General features: G+C 31.1%; 1 protein-coding gene across 9 annotated transcripts in view; it reads left to right on the plus strand.

Annotated features, from left to right (window-relative positions):
• LOC126864208 (endophilin-A) overlaps nucleotides 1-16,068 on the plus strand; it is a 30,552-nt gene extending 14,484 nt beyond the window's left edge. For 2 of the 9 annotated variants that reach the window (XM_050615284.1, XM_050615283.1), the window contains exons 3-13: nucleotides 5,020-5,088; nucleotides 5,362-5,578; nucleotides 5,827-5,960; nucleotides 6,121-6,187; nucleotides 7,140-7,205; nucleotides 7,789-7,889; nucleotides 8,063-8,166; nucleotides 8,713-8,831; nucleotides 9,621-9,713; nucleotides 10,420-10,535; nucleotides 10,948-16,068. In XM_050615284.1, coding sequence (XP_050471241.1) covers nucleotides 5,020-5,088; nucleotides 5,362-5,578; nucleotides 5,827-5,960; nucleotides 6,121-6,187; nucleotides 7,140-7,205; nucleotides 7,789-7,889; nucleotides 8,063-8,166; nucleotides 8,713-8,831; nucleotides 9,621-9,713; nucleotides 10,420-10,535; nucleotides 10,948-11,067 — 1,206 coding nt within the window. In that variant the 3' untranslated portion in view covers nucleotides 11,068-16,068. Of the gene's footprint in view, nucleotides 1-5,019; nucleotides 5,089-5,361; nucleotides 5,579-5,826; nucleotides 5,961-6,120; nucleotides 6,188-7,139; nucleotides 7,206-7,788; nucleotides 7,890-8,062; nucleotides 8,167-8,712; nucleotides 8,832-9,620; nucleotides 9,821-10,419; nucleotides 10,536-10,947 lie in introns of all 9 variants that reach the window. The other 7 variants (XR_007689097.1, XM_050615285.1, XM_050615286.1 and 4 more) reach the window with 7 other exon arrangements.
• The last annotated feature ends 3,844 nt before the right edge of the window (nucleotides 16,069-19,912 follow it).

Raw genomic sequence — 19,912 nt, forward strand, 5'->3', positions numbered from 1 at the left:
ATAGTCGGTGCTCAAATAATAATATGCTCGGTTCTAATTACATCTGAAATTATTGTTTTGATTTTGTGTTTGATTACGTATTAATAATGTAGTTTCTTCGAGGAAAGAGATTGGAACAAACCAGTTATCTCTGTACATCTATTAATTTCTTCAGTTGTCAAGGTTACATTTTTATCTTATCCTAACCCTTTTTTTATCCAAAGTGAATATTCGTAGCGAGTAGAGGAAATATACTCGCAGCCATGTGCGCCTTAAAGAGAAGGTTAATGCAGGATATGAGGAAGATTTTTTCGTACTTAACGTCAAAGTTTTTCGTCCTTCATAAACGAAGAAGATTTACAAGAAATGAACTTGTTTGCGCACGATCGAAATATTATTAATACTATTTTAAAATAGCAAGTTATAAGCTGCCAGTATCAATAAGAACTTATCCGTGCACAACAGTAACAAACTTGATAACAAAAGAAATGAAATTTTATAAGCGGAGTTGAAAAATTACAAATTATCTGTTTTTATTTTTTGTTATTCTTTACTACTTGAAATTTGTTCGTTAGCTTAAGGTTATTTATATTGTATTCTAATTCTAAAAAGAAAACTGTTTAATAATAAACGTACAAAAGCCACATTCGCAGTCATGTGCGCTGTAAGGAAAAGTTTAACGCGAGTAACTGTATTTACCGAATAATTCCAAGAAACCGGATTTTCATGGTAACCATTCTCAGAATATTTCATCGGCAGTTGTAACGTCGCGAGCATTACAATATAATCGGTGCATAAATTCGAATCAAACAGCATGTGATATTGCAACTACCGGATGTGGGTCAGATTTACTCTAGGACAACGTGTAATCGGCAACGGTGCGCTACCTATGTTTCTGCGTGTGATGCCGCTTCATAAGTGGGTCACTGTTAAATATAGGTCACGGTCGTATGGGACCTTCGTCAAATAATCGTGTTGCTTGGCTTTTACACTTTTCAAGGATCTTGACATAGTGTTGCTCTCGTCTGTAACTTGCGATTCAACTACAAACGACTCGATATTCGCGATTATCTTAGATTTGCTATATTAAGTTACGCGATCACTTAATAGAAATAAACGATCAACTTAGCTTTAAACCGGAAGCTTCTATAATTATAAGATTAAAAGTTAATAACGATAAAGTAGTTTTAGCTTTTTAGACTTCCTGCAAACATAGATACGATATTATTTATTTCCAAAGTTATCTCGGCATAACTTCATAAAAATGAGAGATTTTTAACTTATTCATTATGTAAATGAATTTCATACATAAAAATACACGAATAGAAATGCTACCTATAAATCGTGAATTGTTCAATAGGAAAAGAATTAAAGTACACATGTGATTAACAACACTCTCGCGATATTGTTTGAAATTCTATTATATTCATTATATGGAATAGTGAATGAAGATAATTTCGAATTAAACAGAGCTGAACAAAAACGAGAAGAGAAAGAGAGATTGTGGGTGGGTTCGCGATGCGATATGCGTTGTTATTATGTAAAATGAATTGCTTTCATTTCGCGTTTCAAACATTGTAGACGATTCATCTTCTTCGAGAAAAGATGTGTAGAATATTTTGCTTGTTATTGCGAAAGGGCGCGTAGTAATGTTTGCAATCCTCATTCATACGTTCCCGTTTCATTGAAATTACTTGCGTGTTTCTCAAATGAAAAGAATTAAGCCACCGTGATAATCTTTATTCATATATGCAAAGTAAGAGAGAAGACCAAGAAATGGCACGAAATGTATTTATTAAGAAAATCTTCTCGAACTTTTAGATGCGTTAAAATAAATGAAATAAATAACGAATGAAATAGAAATTATATTTGTATAATCATTTGAAGAAATAATAAAAATAGTTCACTTCCGTAATGTCCAACTTTAAAACGATACATTTAAGGGATAAAAAGATATAACCGCTCTAGAAAGCTCGTTTGTAGGCCGGATATGATGGACAACCGGAAACTGGCCCGTCTGTCGCCATAAAAGAAAGCATCGTAGAAATCTCGAGCACATATATTGTGATAGTCGATTGGTCAATGTTGGTTAATTGCTCGTAAACCGAGATGATCTTGAAAGATGAAACGAGATTTCCTATGAACGAGAGATATCCGTAGGTCAGAGGCGAGGGCAAAGGATATATGTAGTATGGTAAGATGTTTGAAAAGGGAAGAAAATACCACTGCCAGAAACGATAGGCTCTCCGGATCAATAATACCCGTCGTCAATTGATCTAAAGTGATGTATACCTCTGAAATCTTGGCAAATAGTACGAAGGAACTCTCGACCGATATTCAACCATTTTTATCATACAATCATCACCGCCATAATAATCAATAATCAATATTAAACAAAGATATTTGAAACTATTAATTCATTACATAATTGTGGTCTATATTATATGAGTTATTGATATGATTGTTTCCATTTTAGATTTATCTAGTCGTCATATTATACAAATACATTTTGTATCGTATCTGTATAATATAAATATCTCCATTGTTTTTATTATCAAACGAAAGTTCTTGAATAACATTAACATAAACTTGCATATACAAATGTATAACGTTATGAGCAACAGAACACAATAATAAAAAGCAAGAGATTTAAATCTATTAAAATCTATCGCGCGATTAAATTGACGTACTTCCTTTTCCTCAAATAGCAAAGGTGAATTTAACGAGCAAAAATCGAATAAGATGAAAAGCATGTCTATATAATACGAAATATGAAAATACAAGAAAAACAAAACAATGAGTATTTATTTTTTAGTGAACGGTTACAAACAGAAAATGTTCATGTTAGATAATATTAAATATTTGATGTGCTAGTTAAAAATAGGAATTGTGGATCATTCACTTGGTCGAAACGAAAAATGACCTCACTCTTCCTACTTTCACTATTTCTGATTAGTAGAGATAAGTTTGCGTTACGTCAAGAATAAGAAAACTTTCAACAAAAATAATATAAAGTTGATTAATTTTAATAAATTGATGAGTATAAAAAATATGCTAAATGTAATTTCTATAAATCCAACTGCTTTTTCTAACCAGTTACAATTTTAGGCAGAAAATTGATACGAAAGTTACAGTTTGAAAATTAAACAGACTAAACTAAACTAAATTAAATCAACTAAGTTTAACAAATTGTAAAGTACATCATTGAGGTTTCAGATATGATTGGAGACACATTATGAAGATTTTAAATGCAGTTTTAAGTGTATCATGAAGAAGATAATTATTGTTCTTCATAACTTTGTTATTGCTGTAGAAATTCATTTAACCAGCTTATCCGGCTCGTTTATGTACAATCAATTTCCTGAAACATAATTAATAGAGAAAATATGAAAGAGAGCGTGATAATTAAAGTAGAAATTATACTACTTATTAACGCAGCGTTAAAAAGATAGGAAATAATACAAAAATTTGTTTTTTTTAATATTTTCTTTTTATAGATTATGAAAATAAAAATAAATGTTTGAAAATAATAAGGAATTGATTGACATTGCGTTCAACTTACAAGAGTAACAAATTTGTGATTTTTACGAAAAATAGGTAATATAAATTCTCTTGTATTATTTAGTAATCAACATGAATTAACGAGTATTATTCAAGAAATTAAAAATATGCGCAAATAATATTCAGTTCCTGCATAATTATAATCAGTTCAAAAGTGCTTTTTTTTGTTTTTAATCAAATGTCCGTTTATACATTTAACAATAATGAGTATATATAAATGACATGCATTAACGTTCCGGTTATTATATAATTTATTATATAATACATTAAATAATTTATTATATAATAAAAGTGTAAATAAAAGTGTAGTAAACATTCATAAAATGAAGTTAATAAAAGAAAAATTTTATTAAATGTGTCAGAGAATATTTACGTAATATACGTAATTATAATATAAGGAAACAAGACCGAGAGGAAACGAAGATCGCGAAAATTTATTAAGTTAATGAAAAACTCGTTATTAATTTATCTATTAAAAAATTACTAAATTATAAAATTTCAAGTATTCAATCTCTCACACACAGAGTTAAAAACAATAAAAATTTCTCTAATAAAGACATTAAAGAAATGTGTTTCATAACTTCTTTAAATTCTATTTATTAGTAATCAGTAGTCGACATTATTTATTGTGAAATTAATAATTTGCAGGATGGTCGCATGTAAGTCAAATGTACTTTGCATTTATTTCAGTAACAATAAATGCAAATGTACTTTGCATTTATTTAAGTAACTCTGCATTACACCGTTATTTATAGGTTCCAAGCACACCTCTTGATTACTGCAGACGTATACCAAGAGTCTTTCCCTTTAATTATTTACGGTAAAACCAAGGATTACTTTCGGAAAAATAGTTACGCTCATCCATTCATGCTCTTGCATTACGATCTTTTTTGTGAATTATTATAAAAAACACTAAAGATTTGTCATGATATGAGACATTTTTCATTCATATAAATTTTATAATGGATAAATCCGTAATCTTGTAGACATTTTCGAGTTATAAAGGCTCGCCTGTATCCATAAAAACATATATTTAATCCCAGAAATAAATAAAAAGGTAGAGTTAGAAACATAGAATTTTAAAATTATTCCTGTGATCTTCAGTTCGAAAAGCAACAATGGAAAGAATCATTTGCTATTTTCGCGTGTACCTGCAGATTTTAAGGTTTTTATGTTTCATGAATTTGAAGGCTTCCTGAATAAACAAAATGTAATCTTGTCACGATTTTCGAATTACCACGGATCGACTGTACTTAACTCTTAACTGGTATTATTGGATCACAGGCAACCATAACAATTTGGAATTAGATTACTTAGTTTGAAGAACGTAAAATATAAAATAAAATTAGATATGCTAAGTTTCAGTAATCTAACATAAGTTATAATAGTTATACATACATAATCTAGCAGTACTATTTGAAGGATAAAATTATAATGTTTAATCTTATTATTTAATTCTAATGAAATTTGTATTTCCAGTATATGACAGAGAAGATGGGCGGAGCGGAAGGAACCAAGCTCGACGTTGACTTTATGGATATGGAGAGGGTGAGTACACGTTTCTACATTTTTAAGGTTTCCGGAAGGTGTTCTTATTGCATCGTCTTTAACCTTCGATCAATCTTCTCGCCAATGAAACCTTCTTGATGAAATTTGTTCGCACCTCTTTTACTTCAAAGAAATGAACTCCTTATGTACTTTGAAATATTATTTAGAAATAGAATTTAGGAAAAAGAAAATAAGAAAACGAAATAAAAGTAGAAATTTGATAATGTAATATCATTTAAGCTAACGTACAGTATGATATAATTTTGATCGTAGAAAACGGATGTCACGTATGAGCTGGTGGAGGAGTTACAAATGAAAACGAAAGAGTTCCTTCAGCCAAATCCAACTGCAAGAGCGAAGATGGCCGCGGTCAAGGGCATCAGTAAGCTCAGCGGTCAGGCAAAAGCCTCGACTTACCCCCAACCAGAAGGTGTTCTCGGCGATTGCATGCTTATTTATGGAAAGAAATTGGGAGAGGATAGTATTTTCGGTACGTTTGTTCAGTCCATATAGTTAGACTTAATTAATAATTAATTGTTATTTTAAAACATTCATATTCACTTCCTATCACCAAAAAGCTGTGCCGCTACTTTAACTTTCGGAGGACATTCGCATCTCAACCCATAACTTTCGTAATTGCATACCTAACGAAGAAACTAGTAGAGCAGACGCATAAATTATGCATCTAAGTACAAGCAAACATTCGGCTCATTAATCTTTCCTAATTTCTGTTCGCAGCTCAGGCTCTGGTTGAAATGGGCGAGGCGATGAAGCAGATGGCGGACGTGAAATATTCTCTGGACGACAACATTAAACAAAACTTCCTGGAGCCTCTGCACCATTTGCAGACCAAAGACTTGAAAGAAGTGATGGTAGGTTGGTTACTAAAAAAAGTTGGCTTTTCTTCTTGACTCGTTGAGTAGCGTTGTCCCAGTTTAACGCGACAAGAATACGCGACGAGACAGAAAGAAAGAAAGAGGGGAAAAGTGCATGTATTCGAGAACGGGAATTGATATCCCTTTTTGTTTTCAGCATCACCGGAAAAAGCTTCAGGGACGAAGGCTGGACTTCGATTGCAAGCGGAGACGTCAAGCGAAAGGTATACTTGGACGCGAGTTGACTTTATCTTTCTCTGCGATATTTATTGATTTATTTAAGCACAACACATTGGGGCCGCGCACATTGTGTCCTTGCACACCTTGTACATACATCATGTCTTTGTACAAAAACTCGATGCGTGTCGTTTGCAATTATACGCACGTAGAGTGGCTCACAAAAGCGTTCGAACACTTCTGAAAACCTCTTATGGATATATTATACCTGTTACATATTTTGAAATTTCATTGGTATTGTAGTAAGATAGAAGTATCATGATTTACGTTGGTAAAATATAAAACAGATGTACAGTGGCTACACAAAGTATTTACATGTCATTGTATTTATTATTGCATTTACTTACTAATTATTTAGACTCGATTTCGTTATGTTATATTTTATATGGTAATAACAATTTATGATTAAGAAGGAATATTTTAATATATGACAGGTAAAAGTTCTATGTCATGATAGCCATATCTCACTACAGTATTAATGCAATTTCAAACAGTTCTGTATAACACACATAACACATTCATAGAAGATTTCTATAAATATTCAAATAGTTTCATGGGTCACTCTACTAAAAATAAAGATAACATGTAAAGATAAAATCTAAAATCGGACAAGAAATGCAGCTTTATTAAATGATTTATGCGTGTTCTTCCTTCATTTTCAGTTCATTGTCTTAGTTTACAGGCATTCCATTCGCATGTTCTGCTGCATGTGCACTTTGTCATAGATAAATTATAGTTGGTTGATGTTACCATGATAATTTTTTATTTGTTTATATGGGGTGTTTCATCAAGTTAAAATGCAGATTATTTATTGCAGATGATCTTAATGCGTATGAAGGTCCATATTTATTTGCAAATTATCAATCATTAAGTTTTTCAGTTTAGTATGAGAGAAAAATATTTGTTTTCCGTTTGTTTGTCTGCATTCTTAATAATTAGCAACTGGAAAAAGATCAGCCAGTCCTCATTTTGGAAGTCCAGTGAAGTCTTCTTCACCATACACTGGTACGTGATTTCCTACGTGCAATAGTTATTAAATTCCTCACTTTATTTCCAATTTTTTAGATTTAGTTGCTTTTTTTAGAAACATATAGAATAATCAACCCTTTAATTATTTCCCTTTAAATCCATAATCATTACATTACATTATGTGCATATAAATAACAATCCAAGTTATAATCTTTCTTTTTTCATCTTTGATGTATCTTTGTATATTTTTTCTAAAATAAATGTATGTAGATTTATATCATAGTAATTCACAATCCTTCCAGATGATTATATCAAAAATACTAAGTATAACAAATATAAATATATTCAGAAGTGCACTAAAGGTACTGCGAATGTTGAATGTGTTGTTCTTATTCTGTATATATTTTCTAGTGAAACTTCAATATCTGTATTATAAATGCTTGTGTTTCGAGAAAGAAGGAATGTACACGATCAAAGTACTTAAGCATTTCATATGGTTTAATTTCGCTAACTTTTACTCCTTGTTGTGTGTATATCTTATAATGTATCAAACATAGGCATTTAAGCAACCCTGTAGTACAATTTTTAATACCTTCACCGGCGCAAATTTTGCGAGCAGGTTCTCACGTTTCAGACGACGAAATTCGTCAAGCAGAAGAGAAATTTGCAGAGAGTCTCCATCTGGCACAATTGGGCATGTTCAACCTTTTGGAGAATGATGTAAGTAAAAAACTAATTGAATGTGTGTTAATTTTTACTTGAACAAGTTCTTATATAGAGATGTATCAAATTCTTCATGGAAGAATTGAGCAATTAACACGATAAAAACTTAAAGATGTTTGCTTATCATTGTTATATTGCTATATTGTTGCTTTTCATTGTTTTTTCCTTAGGTTGAACAAGTGGCACAGTTGGCAACATTCAGTGAAGGTCTCCTGGAGTACCATCAGCAGTGTACTGAGATTCTAAGAACACTAACAGAGACACTTTTGGAGAAGTATGTATTGATACAGTATACATATCTCACCAGACTTAGAACATCTTTTATTTTTTATAATCCTTTACAAGAAAATGTATAGAATATAAATGTTAAATAATAAATTGAAAAACTATGGCAATTTATATATTAATTCACTTTCACTTAAGAAATTCACTTTCTGTATTGCTCTAAAAAAGAATTTTGATTCTTTGTGTAATTTAATGTGATTATATTATGTACAGGGTATATGAATACTATTGTTAAAGATCATCACAGTGCAACATTATACCTCTGGATCAGTGGAGGTTTGAAATTCGAAGTTAAAGACAATTTTGTAGCAACTTCTTTAACGAATCTCTATCGATCTAAAGATGTAGAATCGCACTATAGTGGTCTTTATTAACAATATCTATACATCTTTTACTTTATTATATGAATTTTTTCTAATTTCTATAGTTTTAAGGTTCCTAATAACATTATTTTATGCTATGAAATAATCTTCCACTTATTATCCACAATAATTTTGTAATGATTATGCTATTGTATTTTTATCTTTAATCACAGGAAAGACGAGGCAGCGAACAAACCAAAAATGGAATTCATACCGAAGACATTGGCCGATTTACACGTCGATGCATTACCTACATCGGATGCTATGAACGGTGGGAACTTCTCCTTCCACGGTAAAACACATTCACACATATGTTCACATCCAAGATAATGACTCTTGCGGGTGAATTGGCTGTCTGTTTCTTGTTTCCTCTGTCATGCAACATTTCTGCGTGTCCTGCAACTATACACTATAGTCGTATACATTGTACTCTTTCCTGATTGAGTTTCCCTCGCCATTACTCTGACTGTTAAACGGACATTAAATTTTTGTTATCTTTTGTACTCAAAGGAATATATTACATACACACTAAAATATGACATAATAGTAAGATATAAAAGTCGATGAAATCATATTTGAACTTCAATGTGGAGATTGATCTTCTTTTTTATTATGGTTTCGTCGAGATTGTAATAGAGCTAACAAATTGAATAACAAATTTTCCTGCAGTTTTATGTTAATTTTGATAAATAATATTATATAATGTTTCTGGGTTTAGCATTTCGTTTTTTCAAATGCTAGAAAGTTATTCTATATAAATTTATTTATTTATCTATTTAATGGTAATAAAAGCTGAAATTGCTTCACTTATTATTATTGCTTCACTTAATTAAACATTTAACACGATTACTTACCTATCACCTTGAATGCATTTTATTTTACTGTTTCCAAGCTAAGCAATAATTTTTTTGTATTTCTGATACTTCGAGAAATAATTGTACGCAAGTATGAACTATGTATATATTGACTCACCAACGTAATTTTGCGAAACTCATCTCTAACACATTCATTACACGTTATCCGACTGTTCTGTGTGTATACTCTCGTATACCTGAATGTCTGTCCTTTTGACACAATGTAGGGGCAAGTCGAGCCGGGTCTCCGATTCATGGGGATGGGAAGCGCTCGCAGCTTGAGCTATTTCCAGCCGGAAACCCGCCACAATCTGCCAATGGTAAATTTTGCATGGGGTTGGTTTCTCCTATCGTAGGTTTCGATCGATCGATTAATTATTCAATTTCAATTCTATCGCTTTTCGTGCACCGCAAACAGGGCAAGAAAGTAATTACTATTTTGCTTCTTGTGTATCTTCTATCGATGTATCCTAATTTAGCCATTTACTGGTCATTAAGTATATACATGCATGTTTATGTAATGGTTATACATTTCTTTTTGTGTGTACTGTTATGGAATACTTTGTTTTTCTTAATTTTATAAGATATAGTGATTCACAATAAAACTTGAATGTCAAGATCATTATGTTGTTTACTATCATTTTTTAATAATATAGTATTTATTGGATTGTTGTAGATTTCTCTATAAAAATTATATAAAAAGTCTACTTAGAACCAATAGAAATCTAATTTTCTAATTTAATTTTCACTGCATATATAAATCTCAGACATTATCGTATTTAAATATTAATGTGATTCACTGTACTTCATAATTTTATCTAGATTTTAGCGAGAATAGCTGTTTAAGTTGATCATCAGATATTATCATACATTTAGTTTTGCATTATGTTTTATTTTATTGAAGATAAAATTCAAATTATTTAGATACTGTAGTGCTCTAATTTAAGACTGTTGCAGCAAGCCTAATATTTTGTTGCATTATCTATTTGTATCTAATATAATTCTAAAATTCTTGATGGTTTCTAGCTTCGCCCTTGCCATCACCGAGCAAATCGCCAGCCAGGACTCCGATGACAAGACAACCTTGCTGTACAGCTTTGTACGATTTCGAGGCAGAAAATCCTGGAGAACTCGGCTTTAAAGTAAATATAATACAATTATATATACAATTTTCCATTTCTGATTGTTTTTTTGTGTGAGTAATCTGAATTGGTAAATGTATTTAATTAAATATTTTGTAACTTAATTTTTTGTTATCGTAATTGAGGCATTGAAAATAAAAGTGAATTAACATAGAAACATTCTCAAATGTAAATCACAGATTTTAATAAAACTTATGTAGTATGATGTAGTTCTTGAAAAAGTATTTGACACATATCTTTTTTATGTACTGATATTCATGTTGAAAGAGTGAAAACAGCTCCCGAAGTTGAATGTTGGAAACATATTTGACGGAATATCTCCGAAGCTATTAGGTTTAGAAAAATTGTCCAAATGTAAAAAGAAATGTTTTTAAATAAGTAATGTATCTAACAATGGTGTATTATATTTCAGGAAAATGATACGATCACTTTGACCAAAAAGATTGACGAGAACTGGTTCGAGGGTAGCCTGAACGGTCGTACGGGTTATTTCCCAGTAACTTACGTGCAAGTCGTAGTGCCATTACCTTAAGGAGACGCGGTGCGTCTCGAAACCAAAGACCCTGCATTCGTTCATCAGCGTTTACCACGAGAATTACCTTAAATTAACAAACAATTAGCCTAAAAATCTCTCTTTCAAGATTACTCTCTTCCCTACTGAAATCACTTATTGCGTTATGGTTCGCTTATTCGAAATGGATGAATCCTCAAGTTCTACTCTATTCACTTATTTTATTTCTTTCCTTTTGTCCCCAGGAATAGCTCTATACGCATGTTAATGTACATATATAATGTTATAGTGTCTTTTATCGACGTAAGGACCTTCGCGCGCGCAGATACATATATATATAACACATGACTTACAGTACTACAATTAAGTATGAACACACGTATACACGTACACGAGATATACATGTACACACAATGTTATACATCATGAAGTACCTACGATGGCAGTCCACTGTCAAGGGCGGCTCTTTTCTCACTTTTTAATGTCGCTTCATGTGTCATCGATTTAATATCATTAATTTCTCACCAAAGTTTTATTGCACAAAGACATCAGAGCGCCAAGACTGCATTGAAATTTTTCAAAATACTTTTTACCTCAAGTATTTTCCCGTTCATTCAATCAACAATCATATACTCATTTAGTAGACATAGAACAAAATAATATTGCCTATTAAGTGATGGTTGATCTGCTCGGAATCGATTTTTCAGTCATAAGTATTTGAATCACTCGATATATCATGTTCATATTTCATGATTTCATTCAACGTTCATGTTTTCATGTTGTATATTTCTTTCCATACATTTGTTATTTGTTCATCATGTTCTCAAGTGCATTGTTCCTAATATAAGGGGAGAGAGAGAGAGAGAGAGAAAGAGAGAGAGAGAGAGAGAGAGGTAATTGAAATCATGTCATCCATTTTGCGTTGGTCCGCACGGCGCAGCAAAAAAGAAGCCACATAATTCGTATTATTAATATGGATTCGTATGTTGTATAGTAATTCCTTTTCATTCCTCTATCATTTTTTCAACGTTTATCTCGTATCATTTGTCATTTTTTTTTAATCATTTAGGTGACACCGACTAGAGAGTTAGAATTTAGTTAAGCGATCTTCAAAATGGCGGCGAACCTCTTCCACGAAGTCGTCGATTAATATTTAATGAATAATTAAAAATATTCCATGTTTTCCATTCTGACTGTTTCGAGTCGTGACGCAGAATATGATTAACTATGTATTTCTGTCAGTCAGCATTTCTAATTCATTTAAAACTTGTTAATTCTGAGCTCCTTCTGTGTTATAGTCTCAAATTGTCTTCATTTTTTTAAGATTTTAGTTCTTGTTAAGTGTAACTTCTTAGCAAATTAATTCGAATGACTAGTAAAACGCGATATTTTCGGAATAAAATAGATTTTACTTTACTAAGTATTTTAGAGATTAGATATTTTAATTTCTATTCTTCTTGGACTTTGTACGAGAGTTCAACCGCCAGAACAATGAAAGTAATTAAGGAACTTGGTTATTTGTTGCCACGTGGATTTTAGGTAAAAAATCTTCAAACAAAATATTTGCTAAGCATAATATAATAATGTTAGAGTATATAACTTACATATTATATACATATACAATATATATACATATATGTTGTCGATGACGGCGACAACAGTGATGACTACGACGATGGCATTATTATTACTGGTACTCGTATATTTTTCCATTTACTGTTACAATGAAAACATTTTCCATGATAAAAAACGTTCTTGGCCTTACTTTATATTTTTAACTGTTCCAATAGCAGTTTCATATAGTTGGTATTTTATGAATTATAACAACTCGCTAAGAACGACGTTCCAATGTGAGTGCGTTTCATGATTAAAAATTTTATGACTGGGATCTTTCCTAATGTAGAGATTATAACAGATTATAAAATTTCAAATCCGCATATAATTTACGATAGTTTATGTAAATTCATATTTTTATGTGTATTTGGATATGAGGACTTCTTTCATTCTCTATATATTGTCGTCGATACTTTAAATGTTTTGTATATTTTTGCATTACATACATTTCCTACGAATGCATAAGGTCTGCAATCTAATTATTAACCATTTAATGTACATATCCGTGATACACATTACATTTAATTTAACCAATATTAAAATTTAACCTATATAAATTTTTATAATATAACTAATTTTACTGTCTATTTTATGAGCAAAATGAAAAGATTAATAATTATTACCTGTTGATCTTTTCCTGATCTCTTTTTAGTTATCATGATGATAAAAAGGAAAAAGGGAATCCTAACTTCAAAAAAGATATAAATTATAACATATTTTATTTCTTGAAGATACAAAATATAAGAATCGAGGAGAAATGAATTGGAACGTTGTTCTTACGACATTTAAAATTCTTAAGAACGAAACCTATAGTTTGATTTGCCACGAAAATGAAAATCGTTCCGAGTTATCAGCTGATGTATTTGAATACCACACTACTATCGTCATCAGCGTTCAGTCATTGCGAAGACGAAACAGAAAGAGAAAAAAAGAAAACGAAGTAGAAGAGACATTCATATAATTTTATCTATTGTAATTCATCATAAGTCGCATAAAACTTTTTCCGACAAAAAAAATCGAAGTGTTATCGATGTTGTGCAATATTAAAATTTTAACGTCATGCTGTTTAAGTCACAATCGCTGGATCAGTGTTTCTCAAAGGCACGATTGAAGAAAAGGGAAAAGATAAATCTGATAGTAAATAAACAAATGCCTTCGATGTTAGATATCAATGATCTTTCGAATGAAAGCGTAATCTTATTACGTATTTCTTCTTTCGAGCAATAGAGGAACAAAACTCTCGTTCTTTGTGATTTTTGTCTTCGGCAGAGCAAAACGACGCGAAAGAACGTAACAATTGTAGCGACTAGGTGCCATACAGAGAATGTATTCGTAATTATAATTGTCGAAAATGTAACAGCTTATAGCTACAAAACCACAGGTTGTGATAACCTTATGTTCTTTCGAGCGTTAGCCGCTGCTAAAGAATTTCGTCAATTAATAAAAATACGCGAATTAGTGAGGCGTGAGTTTCATCTTCCAAGCGTTGTCGAGAATCGTTGAGAGATATATAGTTAGATAAAATCATGATTGAGAAGGTTGGGAATCTTGTAACTTGCGTCCACATGCAAACGATAGCAATATAAGTATCTTTCTAGAACGAGAGACATATCATCGAGATTATCTTTTTGCGGTTTGAGAAACACTGCACTGGTACATACATACATATGTACGTTTAAAAAAAGAGTATCATGAGGGATTTATTCTCGTTGAGTGATAATTATTGTTGCCCTCGCGGACCTATAACAACAATTTCTGTCAACTGGGAATTATAATACGATCGACGATTGTCGAGAAAAATAAAAGGAGAACGAGATGAAACGATCTATGAATAACTAAAAAAAAAACAGATCGGTATCTTACTCTATAAATGTTGGCTATTGTTAAATGTTGAATATTGTTCTGCGGAGGGCTTGCCTCCTTTTCGAACGATGGAGCACGCTCGAAGCTTCGAATTGACTGTTTATTTTAAAGAATTATGTTAATAGTTTTACAGCGATTATTAGACTGCGAATATTTATGTATTGAATATATATTATATATTTATGGAAATCTCAAAGTGCAAAATTACATAAAATACTCGAAGTATAGTGAAACAGATCTTTGCTTAGATTTCATTTTCTTAATTATATTAAAAAGAGTGTAAATGCTTGCAGTCTAGTAATCGTTAGTCTTGTTTTTCTTTTTTTTACCTTTCTTAATGGCGACGAAGAAGCATTTTATATATATATAAGTACATATGTATACGTACGTTTACTAGGTTATATTTCTTATAGAAATGCGTTATTTGTAATATGTATATGTAGGTAGATTTACTATTTTAGGGTGTTCTGAAAATTCTTAGCGAAAGTTAAGAAAGATTTCATTGAAATTGGAATTTTCGCAATCTATAATTTCACGAATTTATTTCTAAAAAATTGTTTGTTCAGTAATGGGTTTCCTCAAATAGGTTTTACCGCCTTCCAGAGTATTTCACTTTTTTAGCTTTCGAATAAGCTTTACAAAGAGCGCAATAACAATGAGACTATACTATATTCAGTGAATGAGATAAAGGTGAATCTATCAGTTACGACTCAAAATTTCTTAAATGTATGAGATTCAACATCCTTTCAATGAAAAAAGGAAACTTATTTTATTAACGAATTTTCGGTGTTCCTCCTTAATTCTCTCTAGTATTCAACTAAGAGCAGCGAACGTTTCGTTATTCAATAGAAATTTATAATAAAAATGCTACGAACTTTTTGAAAAAAACATTATTTCAAGTAGTGTATTTTATGTAGAGGTTAACTTATTTTCGAACGCATAAATTTCGTTCGAAACGACAAGCTCTCCGCATTTTAATTGTAATCTAACTATTTCGGGGTCGGGGCGACATTGAATCTACCGCCCCCCGCAGTCACTGAGCATCCTTGGTCTGGAAAACTCGAATTACAGACGCTATTCTTTTTTCCTCCTATCTTGTATAGTTTAGTTTTTCATCGTTCTTCTATAACCCACGGTTCTTTATTCGAAACTCTTCCTTTCAAATTTCTCGTGATTCTGGTCCACTTATATTTTGTAAGCGTCAAAATGTTTGGAATTCATCGAGAAACACGAAAGGAAGCGGGATATTTTTCTTCCTTTGTTCTTTTTGTAGGTTATGTTTTTTAAGCTTCTTGTCTCGGATCTCGTTTTCTTGTTAATTTGTTTGGTTGTCCTTGACGAAGTGCGAAGAGACGACCAGTGGATGCAACGCAGTGATACTTTCAGACAATACATTACAATTAATTACACTTATATTAATAAATTAATCTATTATGATTATTGAACTTCGATCGAAGAGGAATATACGATATGTACTCGATTTCGATCAATGCTAAATAATTATTATCACTAATTAAGAAATAAAGTGTGCTCTATGTCATGCTACTTTCGGTCTTCAATGATTTCTTAGATCTTTCATTTTTTGCATTTTAAAGTAGTTTAACTTAAACATCTAATAACACTTAACATACTATACAATTCATTTCAATAAATTTTCTATATATTTTCTAACTATTTATTCTATTTATTTCAATCAGCACAATTAAATGCTTTTTTTTTTAAACTACTTCATAATTAAACTGCATTGACATAAAACCTAAAGAGTACTGTTAACTAATTTATTATCAAGTAAAATATAGTAAATATATTGCATAATAGAAATAAATATATTACGTTAAAAACATAATGATGTATACTAAAAAGTAATGTACAATAAAAGTTTAATTAATTTTAACACTAGATTTACCGACATTTCGATTGCGTTAAATTGACATGTATCCAAAGAGATAGATATATCACATAGAAAACTTCAAAACGAGAAAGCTTTGAAGAAAATGAATTTCGATATATATTTATCTCGTTAAATGGATAAGTGAGTACAAATGGTAGAAGAAAAGTATAAACGGTTCGTGTAATTTTCCTCATGGAATTCAAAATGCAACAAAATGACGGGTCCCCTAAAATCTAGTGTAAAATATTTTACTAAATTAAATTTTAGTTATTTTAACTAATTTAATATTTTTCATTATTTATTAAAATTTGTTACAATTTTTAATTCGTAATACATAAATAATAAAATATACAAAAATATACCTCCATTTTATAATACATTTACTATTTTTTACTTTCTAGTAGATACAACCAACAAATATAAAAACAATAGTTCTTTATCTCAGCAGTTACATTAATTGCTTCATTTATATTAAATATCATTCTTAACCTCATTTCATACACATTTGAAACCCAAAAAAAGTAGTATCAATCGTAAAAAGAAAGAAGGCTTGCTTATCTTTGGGAAGGTGGTTAGGCGTGATTCTGCAGATCATTTGCAGAGTTAACCAAGCCTGCGACATGATTTACTGGGCATAAAAGCTGCATCCATAATGCATATCTGCCCTTCGGTGGACATAATTGTATATGATATTACCCGAGGGAGCACGGTTCTTCCCGGTAACAAGGCATACCATCAACTCAAAAAGAACCCTCATAAAGCATCCTCTCCACGTGGCGTCGCTTCCACATACTAGTTCGCGCCGCAAGATCGAGCCTCTATTCGCGTTTTCTTGAGCTGCGTTATTATCTGGCTACCGCAAACTCAGCTTTTCCCGAAGTTAACCGCGGAAAATACAGCCTTTTCATGCCCAATTACAGAGCTAGTTTCTCTTTATGTGCTCCTGGTCGTGGAATTTTTTTCACCAGTGTTTAGCAAGCTGAAAAGTCTCAAAATGAATCTCAGGATATTTTAAAGGATTTAAGTTATATGTGAAATAATAGATAGGTTAATTTTATATTTATTTCAAGTTTTATTAGATTAGAATTTTTTATACAAGATGTTTCAAAAGTAGGCTTTTTTTATTTCTTTTGGTTATGGTATTCATCGAAAAGGATAAAGAAATGTTTAATTAATATACACAGAACATAAAATCGATCAACGAAATAGTAGTTTTTACATTTGTAGAAGTTAATAAGTTGATATTTATGGATTATACAATATGGATTGATATACTTGAAGTGAACTACCGTCTAAAAGCATGTAATTTAATTATAAAATTTTCACAGATCGAGATAATTATTTTAAATTTTGTATCTATTTTATACGAGTCCTTTTCAATAATTTTTTATTAGCTTAGGTTCCTTTTGTAATTCTTTTAAATAGGTTTCACAAATGTTTACATTTTTATTTTAAATGAACGTGAGAACTGACAAAAAATAAAAAAGAAAGAGGGAAAGGAAGAGTTCCAGAAATTTGCAAAAAATAAATATCTTTAATCTCATCGAGAATGCCAATTTAATTTGATACTTCAATTGACAACGATTTGACAAAGCAACATCCTTCAGAATATCATTCATTGTTCCTCTTCTAGAGTTTAAGAAATATTCGTTCAGGGACGCTTTTCTTCGAGGGAAAAGTCGAATTACTTTCTGGCAGATACAATACCCGCTGCTTGTTCGCATCCCGTAACAGGAGGGTCGTTTTTATTAATGCATGCGAGAGGGGGCACGTAAGCGGCTTACCTCGTGCAATTAAAATGTTCCTTTAAATACTCAGCTTGTCGACTTTATTGTAGATGACTGAAAGTTGTGTTTAAATCCTTGCTTGTTATACTGGCTTCCGATACATTCTTCGCCTCTGCACGAGGGCCATAGGTAAAAACATCATGTTTTTCCTCTCTTCTTTTTTCCAATATAGTTTGTGATTCAAAGTTCGTAACATTCGCTTGCATAATGTTTTTTATAATATTAAATGAAACGATTATATTTAAACATGTTTTGCATTTATTATGACACATTTTGTCATATGGTAGAATTATTTATGAGAATTAATGCAACGCGACGATTTAAATTATAATGAGTTAAGTTAACATATGGCTTAACATTGCTATTACTATTGTCATCACTTTAATTGTTTCATTGTGCAAACATTTAGGATTGGAAGACTGACGTTAAATCATTTCGGTAGTGTATTGGACAAAATTACTTCAAAATTCCTGTATCACGCAAGAATCGAAGTCACCTTTATCGATCACATTGTGGGTGGATTCTATTTTGTGTATTATTCATACGATATCAACAATTGACAATTTAACGATACCAGTTAACAGTTAAGAAAAATGTAGTATTTATCAAATAGATGATTAATCTGTATTTTTTTTTTTTTTATTGTTGGAAAAGAAGCAAGTGGAATTTCGTGAAGTATCTCTATCGATTATAGTCGATCGCAAACGGGCAATATCAATAATAGGTATCGTTGAAGAAACACCGTCTGCGGCTAATGTTCCGGCAAATTGGCTTCGCGAACGAAGACACCGTTGCCTCTCGGGAGGAATCTACAAGTACGACTGGCTTTTCTCGCGCTGACTTCTCCCGTAACTACCTCACGTCCCGACAATACATGCTCATGTGCCATTATAAAGGGTCATCTAGATTCTGAAACCGGGAGTATTTGTAAAGGTTTGTTTCGTTCAGGAATATGGGGTGTCCTGCAGAACGTGTAACAAACTATTATATGTATAAAAAGGAAACGTGAAGTTAGTCTTCTGGAATTGACGGTTAATTAGGATTTATATTAGCATTAGGTATGTGTATTATGCAAATTTTATATAATTACTATTGAAATTTTTTTTTTTGTTTTTAATGGCTATCATTGTTATAGTTGAGTATAAAATTCTGAATATTAAATGCTATATTTTATATTTAATTTATTTTATTATTATAAAATGTATGTGATATTTTTGAAAGCCAGAAACATTAATTCTTCTGAAACCGTATTTAATTAAAATAGAATTAAAATGATTTATATGTGTCGGATTAATGTGAAAATTCAAGTACCTTCATTTGCATTATACAAACTATGAATAATAGTTAAATTTACAAGCATAGAGTCAATTAAACTTAAGAACTTAATTTCGAATAAAGCGATTAATCTTATCTTTTTATTATTTTTTATTTTCTTAATTACTTACGGAAGAAGTCTTAAAAAAACATATTTTATACTCTCCTGTAAATAAACATTTTAGAAGAAAATTACAATTTTCAAATTTCGTATTTGAAAAAATATATAATATGACTGTTGCATAAACTTCTTTTCTGAACGTTAAAGATAACTTTTCTCTGTATGTAAGTAGTACATACAATCGCGTATATTTTATGAAAAGACGATTGAGTTCTTCATATTTCTTTTGCCGATACGCTTACGAAAATAGTATCGTGAGTACCATATGTGGTCGAA

This window comes from Bombus huntii, chromosome 3 (genome assembly GCF_024542735.1).
Source record: "Bombus huntii isolate Logan2020A chromosome 3, iyBomHunt1.1, whole genome shotgun sequence".
Lineage (NCBI taxonomy): Eukaryota > Metazoa > Arthropoda > Insecta > Hymenoptera > Apidae > Bombus > Bombus huntii.